This window comes from Aethina tumida, chromosome 3, assembly GCF_024364675.1.
Source record: "Aethina tumida isolate Nest 87 chromosome 3, icAetTumi1.1, whole genome shotgun sequence".
In the NCBI taxonomy this organism is placed as follows: Eukaryota; Metazoa; Arthropoda; class Insecta; order Coleoptera; family Nitidulidae; genus Aethina; species Aethina tumida.
This window is the reverse complement of record NC_065437.1, coordinates 13862127-13879991: the sequence shown is the minus strand read 5'-3', so window position 1 is coordinate 13879991 and position 17865 is coordinate 13862127. Positions and strand designations below refer to the sequence as shown.

General features: G+C 28.3%; 1 protein-coding gene and 1 long non-coding RNA gene across 3 annotated transcripts in view; both read right to left on the bottom strand.

Annotated features, from left to right (window-relative positions):
* LOC109600672 (uncharacterized) overlaps window positions 1–17865 on the bottom strand; it is a 46754-nt gene that overhangs the window by 9123 nt on the left and 19766 nt on the right. For both annotated transcript variants that reach the window (XM_049965149.1, XM_049965150.1), the window contains exon 3: window positions 2625–2930. In XM_049965149.1, coding sequence (XP_049821106.1) covers window positions 2625–2930 — 306 coding nt within the window. The remainder of the gene's footprint in view (window positions 1–2624; window positions 2931–17865) is intronic.
* LOC126265016 (uncharacterized) lies at window positions 11846–12565 on the bottom strand. The gene is made up of 2 exons (XR_007547571.1): window positions 12148–12565; window positions 11846–12062 (listed from the first exon to the last, which is right to left on the bottom strand). It is a non-coding gene; the product is annotated as an uncharacterized LOC126265016 (long non-coding RNA).

Sequence of the window (17865 nt, the reverse complement as noted above, 5' to 3'; positions counted from 1 at the left end):
TGCTACGAAAAATGGCACAAACACGATAGAAATGTTTTACCGCATTGAAATTTAACGTGTCAAAAATCGGATTAAGGTATCCGCAGGACTAATTAATCAAAATTATATTCAAGATCTGAATACTGGCTCATTTTTTGTGTAATAATATAGGGAGTCCCCGAAAAGTCTGTATAGAATTTAACCACTAATCCCCGATGTGAAAAAAGATCAATTTGCCTTATATTTATTACTTTAGTACAAAAGATAATTTCTGAGATACATATTATCAAAGTTAGTAATTATTTTCAATATTCTAAAATCAATAGTTTTCTTCAGATCCATAATATCGAAGAATACAGCGTACATTTTAATTTTCTTCGCCATATTAATGACTGTATATATGAAAACGATGGTTTACTTTGAACACTCACTGCATAATTAATAAAAATCACATTCTCCAGTTTTATTTTATTGCGTCTCCTTTAACTGGATTTTTCTGTTAAACGGTAGTGACATTAATCAGGTATACCTGTTTTAAACACAACACGCTGATGAATAAATTTTGCAATTCCAGAAAGTTTTACAGTGAATGGTAAAGTTCACACGTTTTTATCAATAGAAAATAAAGGAAACTGAAAATAAATTATTAACTTTGACACCCTGTATCTTCATAATTGTAGTTTTTGAACTAAGCTAAGACAGATCTACCGATTAATGGCAGAACTCTGTACAGATCTTTCGGGGACACCCTGTATAAATATTTTAAACAGTAATGGCCATATTTATAGTAACTTTTTAAAATGTGTGTATGTAATGTTTACTGTTTAATATAGTTGGACAATTTAATTTTATGAAATGAGTATTTTTAATTTTTCGTTGGACAAAATTATAATAATTTTTTTTCCCTTTGCTTATCATGTTTAACAATGGGTCGTAGTCAAACTGTATTAAAGCTGTATAAGAAAACATATAATTCAGCCTTAGCAAGCCCCAAAGAAACAAGTAGAGAGAATAAGAGTTTATGGGTAAATAAGTCGGTAGTTTCCTGTATTAATAAAATATTTAGAGAAGCAGGACAAGTGGAAAATACGAAAAATATTCAGTGAGTTACAAAAACTTTAAAGAATCGATGGACAGATAATTCAAATATTCACTCTTATAGCCAACTCAAATTAAAGCCAACCTTAAGGAAATGGGGCTTGATGTTTGGGTAAAGATCTATAAAGAAATCCTTCTTTCTATTAAAAGTACTCCTTATATTGAAGAAACAATGCTGTTAAGTAGTGATAACACTCACAAACACAAGATTGGAGGAAACCAAATATTCAAAAATTGGTCCATTTTATTTCTAAAAGTGCTGAAATTATGATGCTAAAACAATATTATTCAAAAATATTAATGTTGAATTAATCGTTAAAATAATTTTTTATTATTATAGAATAAGAAAATATTAGTTTTTAGAATAACGTGAAAAATAACATTAGTAAATTAATATTTTCTTCTTTTTAAGTTAAATAAATATGATTATAATATTAAAGTTTGAAGTTAAAGTTGTTATAATAATGACCACTACATGTATGTGTATGTATGTGACTGATTTCAGTAATTTCAGTATACAGAAGTAAAAAATAGTAATAGTATATAGTACTAACCTGTATGTAACAATGTAAATCTGCATTCTATAAATCTATTAATGTACACTGTCATAATTTACAGTATTTGAAAAACATATCATTTTCTAAATATTTATTACTTATACAGGTGGGCCCATATTAACGATATGGCTTATAACTCAACTACTTCTTAATTTAGATTATTTGTTTTATAGTGCATTAGCATCAACATTAGTTAATCGAATTATAAAGACCCCAGTTAAAACTTGGAAGAAATGGTAAAGTTTTATAACGTTCACATGTTTATATCAATAGAAAATAAAGTAAACTGAAACTAAATTATTAACTTTGATACCCTATATCTTCATAATTGTAGTTTTTGAACTAAGGTAAGATAAGGCAGATCTACCGATTAACGGCAAAATTGTGTACAGACCTTTCGGGGACACCCTGTATAATTATTTTAAATTTTAATGGTCATAATTATAGTAACTTTTTAAAATGTGTGTATGTAATGTTTATTGTCTTTTTTTTTGTTATTAATATGTCCACTATGTAGCTGGATTATTTAATTTTATGAAATGAACTTAGTGTTTTTAATTTTTTCGTTGGACAAAATTATAACAATTTTTTGCTGTTGATTCAGCCAATTATCTTTTTTCTTTTACTTATCATGTTTAATAATGGATCGTAGTTAAACTGTATCAAAGCTTCTGTAAGAAAACGTATAATTCAGCCTTAGCAAGACCAAAAGAAACAAGTAGAAAAGAAAATCACTTAATTAATTAATAATGTTTGTTTGACAAAAATAATAATGAATAGAAAAAAATTAAAAATTAATAAAGAAAAAAGTGGATTCGTTCACCACCATATCATAAATAACAATAAGTTGACCATTAAAACTAATTGACCATAGTAATCATTTCATCCCAAATCTTCCTTAGTTAGGGTGTTAATATCCACTGCTACCTTAGTTCTTCAAATAAAACAAACCAACGGACGACAAAAAGTCCAAATTAGATTAAGACTTACACTTTAAACAAGATATCGCCTTGCAACATGTTCATGGTGATCGAGAACTGCAGCATGCTGTTGTCCTGGCGCCTCCGGGCGTCGTAACCCTCCAGAAGCGCCTTCCGATGTGTCACGCCGGCCCCGGCGTACTCGGCCAGGTTCAGATCGACGAATCCCAATTTGGTGAACGATCTTCCGGTCTCCTTCCTTATAGAGATACGCAGCACGCAACGTTCCATCACGCCCGTCGACGCGTTCGCCATCATCTTGCACGGGAACGTGAATTTCGCGTCCCATTTCACCTTGTGGTCCCTCACCTCCTCCCTAAAAACAAACAAGAAATTATATTACTTGAATTAAAACCTGGGAGGCGGATCGCTGAAGGTCATTATGTGATGATCATGTTTATAATTACCGCTACGATTAATTGTCTGTTGAGATTTTTTTACGTAACAAATCCGAGTACGCGTTTACAGTTAACCCCGTCGATAATACGCACCAGTTTTCTTGTAGAATGCGCATGAATTAGCGTTGGATGTTACATAAGTGGCCTACAGATTACAAGCGTGTGTGATATAATTAATAACATTGAAAAAAGCCTGTTAAGTAACAAAAATAATTGAACGGTGTTGAAATTTTTTGTTTTTACCGGCAGTTACTCAACAATAAAGTAATTACTGTCGGCAATATTGATTTTGCTTCGCTCCTTTCCAACGAGGCTACAGAATAAATTCGAAAAAAAAATTATATCGAGAGCAGCGCTTTCAATTTCGACTAATGAAATCAATATCAATAAGTGGCGGGTATTCAGGGAGCGACAGTAAAGCTAAAAAACACCGCCAATCGAAACGAATTTTGCGCCGTCGTTAATTCAATTTTTCTCTCCACTGCGACTGACGTTGCAAACTTTACAATTTGTCAATTATCCTGAGCTTGTCACGAGAGTGACAGGTCGAAATTCCAGTTGCTCAATGTCCAGGCGTAAAATTTTGTCCAACTTTAATCGGTTTCGTGGTCAGAGACGATACCAGAGTGACAACAGGGACGATGAGGATAGACCGCCCCCTCGCCGACGTACTGTGATCGACTACAAGCCGGTGATCGAGGACCGAGGACATTTCGGAAAACGTGCCGGCGTTAAAGAGGCCGAATACTACTACGAGGAGGACAAGAAACAAATCAACAAATTGAAGGATAAACTGACGGAAAAGATCATACACAAAGACAGGCACAATCATGAAGAGCACGGAGATCCGAAGAAAAAGAAACCTAAGTACTGAAAATGATTTAAACGTGTGTGACAATTAAAAAATTGTCCTTCTTAAGAGTCGTTTCAAATATTTATTTAGTATTTATTCTTGCCAATCCCCAATGTATGAAATTTTAAGCTTGAAAATGAATGTAACAAAATATCAAGTAATAAGGTACACTAAAAAATTAACACCAATTGTATTTAATTATTCATTTAATTCACAATTATTGGTACGTGCTAATGAGATCAGAGACTTGGGTGTTCTTTTTGATCAAATACTGTCATTTGTCCCACACATTAATTTATGTAGTCAGTGTGTAACAAGGAGTTTTGGATTTATAATTAGATATACCAAATTTTTTGATGAGTTAGAATTTCCATGTTTTTAATAAGTTCATTAGTTTCAAATTGAAATACGGTGTTACTGTTTGGTCTCCACCATATTTGATACTTAGACAAATAATTGAAACTATTCAACAACGATTTCTAAAGTGTTTGTATTTTGCATAAGGAATACCCAAGTTCTTCTAAATGAATTTGAGTACACGTCTCTTTATAACCGTAAATTTTGATATTTTTACACAAATTAACCAATTATCAAATTGCCCTGTACTGTTGAAAGTGCTAAATTTCCACATTTCGTAAAAAATGCAAAAATCTATCCCGTATTAAAAAAGTCATCTATTCCAGCAAAATAAACCACAACAAACTTAATTAAACAATTTGGCAACATATAGCTAAGACTATAAATCAGGGTGAGCAAGATGATTTTTCCAAGCCTTCCTATTGTATTCACCAAAATTAACTTTTCCGATGGTCTCAGAACCGTAAATAATATGTAATTTTTAATAATTTTAGTTCTCCTCAAAATTCTACTCTTTCAAGTGTGCAGCAAAGTTCAATAATGACTTGTCTGATCAGCTTATATATCAAAAACTATTTTTCGCTTATTGTATGAAATTATACGCTTGAAAATGAATGTAACAAAATATCAAGTGATAAGTTACACTAAAAAATTTACACCAATTTTATTCAGAGTGTAACAAAGACTCTTGGATTTATAATTAGAAATATCAATTTTTTTGATGAGTTAGAAATGCCATATTTTTAATAGGTTCATTGGTTTCAAATTGAAATAGAATTAACATAATGAATAATGTGGGGAAATTAGTATTAAGAATCTTAGTATTTAATGTTAGTTTTTCCTGTAAATAAATGTATGTCTGTTGGTCATTAAAGAATTATTATTATTATTAGAAATTACGCATTATTTTTATTGAAAACACCTTAATCAGAATAAAACGATGATTCCATAGAAATTCCGTGTAACAGGCAAAAACAACTCAATTATTAAACAATTGTGACTGTTGAAAAGTAACTGATTTAGAAATTACGTTCGATTTTCGTGATTGTTTAATCAGCTCACACCTACTAATTATGAGATCACAATTGTTTACATTCATCACGATGCTGCGGTTTTGCTAATATCATACAAAACTGCTGTACAGGCCCGATCATTAATTTTTAGATAGAGAAGGTTTTCAATTACAGCTGATAACATTCTTAAGATCGTCAAGGTTACGTCTGGTGCATTAATTCAATTAGACTTCGCATTCCACGCAGTCGACGACACAAACAATTTACCAATCGCTTTTATTGGACAGACGAAATTTTAAAATGCTATTGGACTATTCATTATCGGTCCGTCGAACATGTGAATTAATAAATTAGCATTCGATTTATTTTTCGTTTTATATGTCGTCAGAGGAAATAAATAAAATGTGGTTAAAGAGATTTAATCACAGCAACGAAACAGTGATAAAAAGGACTTGTAATTTAATTAAGGATTTGCTCGATTTAGATGATGAAAAGTTAGTAAAAGGGAATTTAAAGTGCTACTAAAGAAGATTCTCAACATGATTTTCTGCTTTTGCCATACAAGTGATTATTTTAACGATCGTGGTAAAAAAAATTATATCATTAATTTTTCATCAAGTTAGTTTGTTACACCAAATTCCATTAAGTTAGATAAACAAGTTTTATAACTGAAATATATAGTTTTCACGTCCGTGTTGCAAGTTTTATTGTCCGTTGTGCGACCTAGCGAATTTATTTTATTGCGAACATTTTATTACCGCACACGAAATTTTAACGAACTAAGACGATTCGAAATCTGTTTTATGTACAATTAATTAATTTCAGGAAATTCCCTCAGCAATTAACCGCCAAAGTTAACAATCAATATTTGGTAACATGTTTTACAATAATAGATTCTATTCTTTATTGTTGATAGTTTAACAATAAACAAAAGTTGATTTAGTTAGGTTTATAATAGAAAACAATGGTTGAAAATTCAAGTTCATTCACTCTATTTATTTAGAATAGTATAAACATTCGTCAGGTACAAATATTTATATATATTTTTGAAATTCATTCAATTTTTAGAATATTTAACGTGTATACAGGTTTTTAATTTAATTTTTAAATTATATTAGTACATGTTTATAAATAAACTATGTTTATATGTTAATTGTATTAAAGGTTAAGAGAAAATTGGCGAAAAATAAAACTTGTTCTATCTTCGAGCAATTTATTGGTAGTGATATTTTCTAGTTTGTTCAGGCGATATTTTTATTTTTAGATTAAGTTATTTAGTAGATGTAATCTGTGTATGTTTATCAGCAAACTTTGTTCATAACTTTTATTATTTTATTACTAAAAGAAGGTAGGGAAAATAGAGCTTCTTCTACCATTCAGTAATTTATTAACAAAAATTTTACAAATTTATCGTCAATAACTTTATTTTTAGATTAGATTAGACATGCACATTTATTAATTTTATGTTTTTAAACAAAGTTTGTTTATAATAATATCAAAAATTACTAAAAAGTTAGTAGACTATTATTTTTCAGTAATTTATTGGCAAAACCATTTTTTTTTCAGGACAGCCAACATATTTATTTTTAAATTAGGTTATTTAAATTGTATATGTTTAAAACAACTTTATTTAGAAGTTGGTAGTATTCGATAATATTAAAAATTACTAATAATAATAAGTTCCTAGGAAATAGAAGAAAATAAATAAACAAACTATGTTTATTTGTTAATAGTATCAAAGGTCAAGAGAAAATTGGCGAAAAATTTGTTCTATCTTTCATCAATTTATTGGAAAGTACTAATTATTCACCAGTACAACCAATATTTTTATTTTTAAGTTAGATTATTTGGTACATACATATTCAAGGGTCAGAAGTAGAGTAACTTTAAAATAAAACAACTTTACGTACATTTAGCCTTCTTTTATTTAGTATCTAGTAGCACTTCCATTATTTTTAATAATTTCTAAACACCTTTTCTTCATTGATTTTGGTATCTTTTCAATATAATCGTACGAAATTTCTTTCGAGTGAATTGAACTTCTTCGTAGAGTTCTTTCATATTTGACAGTCTTTTTGTAGGGATTTTCCGATCAATTTCTTCTCAAAGGTTTTCCATTGGATTGAGGTCTGAGTTTTGTTCTGGCCAAGGCATGACACGTACTCTTTGAGAAGCGAACCATTTTTTAACTAACTTAGACGTATGTTTCGGATCGTTGTCGTGCTGGAAGGTTCACCTTAAACTGAAGTTACTTTCGTCAAATGAAAGCAAATGATTCTAGAGAATGTCACGATAAACAAAACGATCCATTATCCTGTCTAACTTAACCAGTGGGCCCATGCCAAACTCAGAAAAACATATCAAACCATCACGTCTCCTTCACCATGTTTCGGAGTGGGTTTAGTGTACTCGGGATTATACTTTTCATTAATTGGTCCTCTCACCTATGAAATACCATCAGATTTGAATAATTGGAGCAGACTTTCATCCGAAAACAAAATTGTTTTCTATTACCCATCTGTCCAGTTCACATGTTCTCTTGCAAAAAGTAGTTCGCTGCTCTATACTTTGCAGAAATGAAGAGCTTCTTTGTTGGTTTTCTACCATAGAGACCTCCTCTTTTTAGTCTTCGTTTTATGGTACACACCAACATACTGAGTTCGTTTATTTTTTGATTTATGCGGGATTTGCTGATTGATGTGTTTAAATTTAAATGTACTGCAATTTTACTGTGTTTTTCACCATTTCGGGACTTTTTTACAATTTGTTGTTTAATTTGTATCGTTAAATGGACACTTCCAGGCATTTTTAACTTTAAGGAACGATGTCGGGCACATAAATAAATTATAAAATCGATTGTATGTATGGTTTGGTTGCTTTACTTATGAACTCTGTCCGAAATAAAATGTATAAAAACCACGTAAATAAAGATATCCGTATATAAATTGAGGTACGAAATGCTTAGACACTTATTAATTATAAAATTAATTTAAATTAAAAAGAATTGTTCTTTTAACAAAATGATTATGATTTTTAATTCTTGGTCTACATATGAGCGATAGTGTATATAAACAAACCATTCTTATAAGTTGGAAGTATTGGATAATTTTAAAAATTACCAAACAATTTCTAGAAAGTAGGAAAAAAATAGTGCTTGACCTATTTTCCAACAATTTATTGGCAAGTAACAATTTTTCGTCAGTACAACCAATATTTTTATTTTTATATTATATTTTTATATTATAATTATACATTTAATCTGTATATGGTTTATAAACAAACCTTTCTTATAAGTTTGGATAATATCAAAACAGGTTCTACCTCCCAGAAATTTATTGACTAATTATAAATTAGACAATAAATTTAGCAATTGTTTTATTACACGTAGCAATAAATTGAAGGTCTCAAAATTGCCAATAAATTGCGGCCTGTAATACAGCTATCAGACTAATTCTAAATATATCAAACCATATAATGTTCAAATAAAATTAACGATTGATAAAACATTTTCGACAACTTCCGGCCGTGTAGAATCCATTAATGAATTCCCGGTCCCATTCGCGGCATTCTGAATCCAAATCGCGCGATTAGAACCGACGCACTTCCGGTCACGCCACGGCGTCCCGCAATTTCAGGATGCCCACAGCACCGAGCCCCCATATCTTTCTCACCTCCGGAACAACCGAAGGATGAGAGTGCGGGAAAAGAACGGTTGCCCGATTGCAACACGGATCAGCGTTGACCTACAAAACGCCTCTCACACCGCAACCCTTTCATGTGTCGCGGATTTCCGCCCGTTCCGCCCGGGATCGAAGTCAAAGAGGAGCGATTTGCTTGTGCGGGTCTCGTCGGACACGTCGTTCGATGGGTCGAAAGGGTTTGCGAACAAATGGGGCGGCTTGGACCTAGTAATTGAATTAGATTGGCGAATTTTTTGGTCCTCGCATTCACAGACAGCCCCAATTTTTTACATCGACGGAGGATGAATGTGTGGTCTTCTAGAGTGTGTCTTTTGTTCTTCGAACCGTTTTATTCTACACGTTAAACTTGTTTCACAGAAATATTTTTACCCACTTCGTCTAAATTACAGGCACAAATGTGTTGTAAAACATTTGATGACTTCTACATTTTAATACATTTATTTTTGTGTATTGGACGACTGTCAAGTATTAAAATTATTTACAAAACATTCAAAATTAAATAATAAAATCTATTCGAAGAACCACACACGCAAAACGTATTAAATATAACTTATCATCATATCATTTTAATTTAACAGAAGTTGCACACTAAAGTAAAATTTAATATCCGAAAAAACGTTCAAATATCGGCAAGGTTTGCGCACCAATATTGACACTGCTAACATCGCAACGGTAATAAAATTTTCCCGGCACAATATGCAGCATGTTTGTTCATGGAACGCCCGCCTGCATTTTTCCTGCGAACATGCGAGATATTCGTAAGCCTCTGAAAAGTCCTCAAAGCTGAAATACTTGCCGGGTACTTCAGGTAAGCGTTTCAGGAATTTTTAAGGAGATCTTTTAATTTAATAATGCAGCGAGTTTACCCTCTTAGATTGCACGGTTTATTTTATGATTAACGAAGGGATTTGCAACAACACGGACTGGTTTAGGAGTTTTACAATTTATGTTGATTAAAATAGTTTCATAAATATTCATAACAATTTCGTAATTTTAAAATTTACGAAACTAATTTTATAAAAAATAAAATATTTCTTTTCTAATTTAACAGTTTTGCTATTCGGAATAATTTCATTGATTTACAGAATTGTTTATTTAAAAATTCTATAATACTATAGTTTAGTTATTTTGAATATTTCATAGTTTAATAAATTTAAAATCATAATTTTATAGTTCCTTTATTATAATACTAAAGAAACTAAAAACAACCATAATTTTATAGTTTGAATATTGAATTGAATTGAATATTGCATATTTTAATTAATTTTATAATTTTCCTCATTTTACAAAAAAACTTTTATTACTTTATCGTTTAATCAATTCGAAATCATAATTTTATATTTCATTAAGTTAAAAAAGTGTTTATTTTTTTAATATAAAATTAAAGAAGATTTAAAGAAACTAAAAAAAAAGAAACTAAAGAAATCAAAGAAACTAAAGAAACTAAAGAAACCAAAGAAACTAAAGAAATTAAAGAAACCAAAGAAACTAAAGAAACTAAAGAAATCAAAGAAACTAAAGAAACTAAAAAAAATTAAAGAAACTAAAGAAATTAAAGAAACTATAGAAACTAAAAAATCAAAGAAACTAAAGAAATTTTCATAATTTAACAAATTTATTACAAAAAAAAAAAAAAAAAAACTTTATAGTTTTATGATATAATCAAATTTATTACTTACTTTATTACTTTTTATAGATTTTTTTAATATAAATATCTTTCATTTTCTAATTTACTGTTTTAGTTACTATTAGGAATGTTTTCATTGATTTATAGAACCGTTAATACAAAAATTTCATAATATTGTAGGTATATTAAACATTTTATAGTTTATTTTCGTAATTTGTCTGAGAAATTATGAAACATTTAAATTAATGAAACCAAAAAACAATATAAAACTTTCGACAAATTAAACAGTTAAATTATAAAACTTTTATTTTATTTCGATGTGTATGAATGCATATAAATAATTAATTATTTTATTATTTGAAATGTTTTACAGTTCATTCCATTTATTTAATTTTGTAATATTCATTGGTCTAAAAATTTTATAATGACAGTTTTATTGCTAGAAAGGTTCCAGTATTTTATAAATTCCATAATTTATCAATTTTGATAAATAATCTCATCATTTATCTAATTAATTAATAATTAATTACAACTGTAAAAATTAAATTTTTATAGTTGTAATTTGTCTATTTTATTATTTGAAAAAAATACATAATTGTAATATTTTCATTGAATTCGATAATTTGAATTTTTTATAAATGTGGTTCATTTATTAACTCGACTGACTTTTGTGACATATGTTTGATAATATTTATAGTTTATAATTGTTTAACTAGTTAGTTTAATGGTTTCTACAATTTACTTGGCTGTTTTATCAGTTGAAAAGTGTTTAAATATTTCATATTTATTAATAATGTATTTTGAAAATTTTACTATTTTATTACTGAACAAGTTTTATAATTTTAATAATATAACTGTTTTATTTCAATAAATTCATAATTTATTTGATTATAATAACATATTTTACCATATTTAATGTACGTATTTTAATGTGTTTAAAAAAATAATATATATTTATTAAAATATTATTACTTCAAAAACTACATTAATTTTAAAAGCTCATGATATTATAGTTTTTTTAGTTCAATAGTTTTAAAACTTGACTGTTTTATTACCTGAAAAACTGTTTAAATCTGACATCTTGGATAAAAATAGTTTTTATTGAACAAACATGTTAAATGTGAGAATTAACAAATACGATTTGAATGTCTATGATGAGAGGAAATTAATTATACAGTAATGGCTTTTGTATTGGCTTTTAAAACGATTTATTAACGGTTTTAGCACTGTAGTGTCACACCTGTTTTTCGTTTTCTTTTGACTCAACAAACAATACAACCGGTACGTTTATTCAACGTGTTTATTTCACTGCATTCGATAAAAAACACGAGGAAAAAGGCACATTATTGGTAAATAGCGTGACGTTAATTTCTAGTCAAATAATTACAAATTTAATTGGGTTAAATGCTTCGTGGCGAACCCCAATAATAAATGAAAAACTTGAAGGAGTTCGGAGCAATGGAATTCCGTCTCTTATCCACCGAAGAACGTCTTGACGTCTGTAAAACGATCCGAACAAAACAGATGTTGAATTAGTTTCGTTACGAACTGTGTCAATTGGCGTTTTGTCACTGTACAACTTACAGTTGGGAATTTAATTGTGTCCATTTTCGTCGTCCGGGAATTTCTACACATCTATTTTTCGATGCAACGTTTCTCGACTGAATTACGACAGATCCGTTGACTTTTGATCATGACCTAGGTTTAAATAAAAACACAACACGATTTATTTATAGCGGTGGCAACATTCCCACGGTGTTTTTCGTGTGTGTGCATCGCATTTTGGGACGGCTTCTTCGGCGCGCCGTCAAACTTATGTTCCACATGTCCGTCGCCCCGATGCGGCCAGATGCCCCCCGCGTGCGTAATTTCCATCGCCACGCGAACTAAATAACTTCGCGGGGAAGTTCGTTGTCGATGATGTAACTCGATTTGCGAACTTTCCGTCGGCAATTTGCACGTCGCTGTGACATGATTCGGGACATGACGGGCGAAACTTTGATCGTCGCATAACTTTATTAATCCAACTAGACCGAAATACTTTAAATTGAAAGCTCGTTACGGTGCTCGCGAAAGGTCAAAAATTCTTCAACCGAAATAACCTGTCGAAATGGGACCGCGGCCAAAATGGCAAGTTCAATTTCTATTGCACACTGTCAAAGTGAAAATACATTGTTTATTGTGTGACCGTGTGTGAGTCATTGATAATTCGGCGTCATTACCTGAACAAAAAATCAGACAAAAAAAATACGGACAATCAATGGAAAACAAAGTCGGTTGCACGAACATGATTATCGTCGCATTTAGAAACAACATTCGATCCCCATACACACATGCTAATCGCTAAATCAAATCGGAACCGAATGAGTCACACGTGGACGAGTGGGAAAACGGCCCAGACAATAAACTCGAAAGCATTATTGTAACGAGTCAATGTCGACGCTGAAATCCATATAAAGCCATTTTCATAACAAACAATGCACGTTGTGTTAATGGATTGACGCTAAAATTCATTTATACGTGTTGTGTAGATTAATATTTCATATTTTATGGTTTAAAAGATACGAACTTCATTAAGAAACTACATTACTTATTCATAAGTAAAACATTTTTTATATTTGTAGTTATTTAATTTTGTTTTTGATTTTTATTCACTTCTATAAAAAAATATGTCCTAGTTTACATCAAAAATTAAATATATATTTTCTCTTGTAAAGGTATATATTTAAACTATACCGATTGGAAAGTCTTTGATCTTACTGAAATTTCATATGACAAAGATTTTTACTGTCTGTGTCGTGCATGATGTCTCTTATATTTCAGTAGGATTGAACGGTTTTCGATTGAAATATACAAAGATGGGAGTAATATATTTTATTCTTGGAAAAATGTAATGTTGTTTAGTTATATTTAATAAACTTTAACATTTTTTATCTCATTTTCTCTTGGACTTTTTTTAAGAAATCGACTTATTTTTAGAAGTGCATATCTGGTTTACATAAACAGAAAAAAATAATTATCATATCACCTGAAAAAATATCAGTAATGTTTATTGAGATTTTATATTCTCATTAATTTCATAATTTAATTACTTTTTATTCTTCAATAAATTTTAAAATGTCACAAATTTTAAGTAAGTAGTAAGTTTTATAACTCTACAATTTGAATTGTATATTTTATTTTATTAATTTTAAAAATTTCTATATCACAATAATTTAAAATTTCAAAATTTCACAATATAAACCCTCTATAATCTCTAATATTTTATAGTCAGATTGTTCAAAAAATTAATTATTATTACCAAACAAATATTAATAGTCAATGTAACTATTCTATTTTTTTTATTTTAGATTTATAATTTGATAGTTATATATATTACGGTAAAAATGTCTTTAATGGAAAATATTACTTTAAATTGAAATTTATAACTATTTTTATGTTATATAAAAAACTATAAATATTTATTTAACACCAAATCATTTATATTTAATATATTTTTTATTCAAAGTAGAGAAAATAATGAAATTAAAAATAAAAAAATATTATATTATTATATTAAAAAATAAAAAGTTGTTATGATTATATAATATGATATTTTGAATATACAATTTTTAAATGTTAATAAATATTTGAATTTTTGGTGGCTAAACAAAGAAAACAAATTATGATTTATGAAGTTTCCATTTCTAAAATTTACAAAACAAATTTCTGCATTTAAAATTTTTTATTGTTTATTTATTCAAAAAAATATTATTATTACTTGACAAAATAGTAATAAAAGTTTATTATTATTTAAATTCATAACTATTTAGTTTCTTTAGTTTCCTAAAGCAGTTTTCCTATTATTCACAATGATTTTTATAATTAATATAAAAATTCGAAATTTTAATTAATTTTATAATTTGACTAATTTATCACAGAAAAACCTTTCTCCTTTATGGTTTAATAAATTTTAAAATATCATAATTTTATAGTTCTTTAGTTTAAGTTATATATATATATATATATATATATATATATATATATATATATATATTATTTATTTTCTTTAATTTTCTAATTTATTTTTTTATTATTCAGAATGGTATTTTTAAAAATTAAAAAAAATTTGTTTTTATAATTTGTTTATTTTATTTTTTATTAAAAATATTATTTTAGCCTGAAATATATATATATATATATATTAAATTTGATCAGTAAAATGAAAATTTAAATTCATATTTAAAAGTATGACAAAACATTAAAATTAAATATATTCTTATAATAATTAAATTACAATAATTATATAAAGAATATACCAAAGGTTATTAGGAAATCTTTTTATACTTAAAAAAATCAATCAAATTAAGAATCATCAAATTCAATATTCCAATATCAACTTTTAAAAATACTAAATTTTATCGGGAACAATTATTTATTTAAAAAGTCCGTAAGCATGATAATAAATTAGAAGACTCAGATAGTTGATCATGTTGAAAATAAATTAAAATTATTAATTATTATATTTTTCATTTTTTTTAATTATAATCTGAAAATATATCAGTAATGAGTTTAACTATTTTTATTTTCAATAATTTCATAATTTAACTGATTTATTATACGAGAATTTTCATTCACTAAGTTTGAAAATTTTTATAATTCGATATTTATATTTTATTTCATTAATTTAAAAAATCTAATTTAAAATTTTATAATTTCAAAATTTCATAATTTTATACTGCCTATCGTACAAAAGTTTTGAAATTTAACCCTTTTATAATTTGAAAATTTTCATCACATTATAATATAATTAATTTAAAAGTTTGATGGCTTTGTAATTTGATTATTATAAGACTCTTAATTTAATTTTATAGTTTCGATTATAAAATAATTTTCATGTAAAATATGGTTTCTATATTTCACAAATTAAAGGAGCATTTACGTAAAAACGTCAATTATTTTGCACAGGATTAAACGATTTAATTTTAAAGTGATACAATTACGTGTTGGTGTTTGATGTAAACTTCGTAAGTTACAAATTGCAACAAACCAACGGTCAGAACTCGTCCCATTCTAGATTTCGACCCAGTTTTCCAACTATCAAGTTTAAACCGGCGTAAACTTCCATCAACTCGCTGTTACCGTAGTTGAAACACACGAAAGCAATAAATATAAATTACATATTACACCGACACGAGGAAACTCCAACTTATTCTTGTCGAATCGTTCGTACAAACGAATGGAAATTACGGCCCAATTTCCATATTCATCCGTTTCAATAACTCATAACCGGTGTCGCGTTTATCCAACTAAAAACGCGTTTTCGCGACGCCGTGAATTTTAAACGGACACAAACCGTGTTGCCCACCGTGAATATTTTATTTTTATTTGCCGGAACGCAATTTCACTCGTTTTTGATGGCGTCCCGCGGGACGCGCGGTTCCGCCTACCGGGAACGGTTAATCTCTTCTTCCAATCCGTTTTAAATCGACTGTTCTCACGTTTATTATATTGCATTTTTCATTGTTCGTGTTGGAAATCTTGGAATTTGTGTACGGGTTTAGGTTAATAAATATTTTTATGGTCGTTTCGTTCGGTTTTGGTGGGACAACTTTCGATTGTGTTCTCGCGTAGTAAATAGTGGGTTGAGCAATTAAATTGTGAGACATTGAAATTTGGAGTTCGTAACACCACATAATGAATCGCCAAAATGATGAAATTGCTCGAGCTAATGAGAGTGTAAAATTGTGAAACTGTTGATCTAATAAAACCATAAAATTTTCAAATAAATTCAACAACAACAACACTGACATATTAAGTCTCTTAAAGAAATGAAAGATTTAAATTAACTAGAGCTCAAAATTTACGCCGATGTAACAGCATCAAACTACACATTACTACCCAGGTTAGTACTCAGTATATATTTAAAGTATAAGCTGTATATAAAATTCAAATTCCGTTTATCTATTTTCCTTAACATTAAAAATTATTTCTTCTACATAAAAAATAAATATATAGGGCGTCCCCGAATGGTATGTAGTTTTTTTTCCACAAATTATCTAGGTGAAAATATATCAACAATTACAAGGCGTCAAAATATTAATAATTTATATTCAATACTTTTATGGGGGTAAATACCGAAGAAGAATTATGGAAACGTGTACAAAATTCCAACATTTTAAAGCAAAATATGCAAATGAGGCAAATATTATAGTATTAATCTTCTTCGTCGAATAAATATCTGTAAACAAGGAAACGGTGGTTACTTCAAATATCTGGTTAAAGTGTCTTAGCATAATTAATAAATAAAATTAAATAATTGCATTTTTCTGGCAAACGGTTGCTTTTAGCAACATTAACGAGATATACCTGTTTTAAACGCAACACGTAGAGGAATAGATAAATATTGCCATTCCAGAAACCTGTACATGTTTGACATTGTTTGTATATTGAGTAACAAAAATGTTAAAACGGTTTGCTAATGCTATATACGCTGTATGTGATGTCCTCTATATTATGCTTCAAATTTATTCACATATTCGAATTTTTCACCCTGTAAAATTCCTGTATACCAAGTTTAATAACACTGACACGTTTCTAATAATAAAAAATGAATGAAAATGAAAATATATTATTAACTAACGCCCCATATCGTCGTCAACTTACAAGGATAAAGTTTCACTTCGAGAATTGATGCTAAAATTTTGTACATACCTTTCGGGAACACTCTGTTTACGTAATCTTTATTTTATTATATATTTTTTTTGGTTATTTATTATCATTTTTTCAATAATTTAATAGTTTTAATAAATCTGCAAATCTTAATATACAGTGTCTTTTTGAAAAATAGACACTCATAAAATTTGTATTTTTAACCAATTTTAATAAACATACAAAATTAATACTATAATATAAGTATGGTTTAATTAGTATAAGTATAATATAATTTGTATATTTATAGTATAATTTATATAATTATAAAAAATATTCTAATATTCTTGAAAAATAAAATAATCTTACTACTATTTTTGAGAGTTTATTCGACAGACTACTTCATTAAAAAGAATATGAGTTTTAATTTTTCCACAAAAATATTAATATGCAAATTTTGTATGAAATTTGGTAAATACCCATTTCAGGGGATGCCTAATTCAGTGGTGTAGTTATATTTTCTATAAAAATATTGTTGGTATGATTTTTTTAATTTTCATGTCTAAAAAATTTCCCTGTAGGTTTTGGTTTTAGGTTAAAAAACGTGACAATTTGATTATAAGTACATATTTTTATCCTTTACTATTTTTAAAAAATATGTCAAAATCGGAC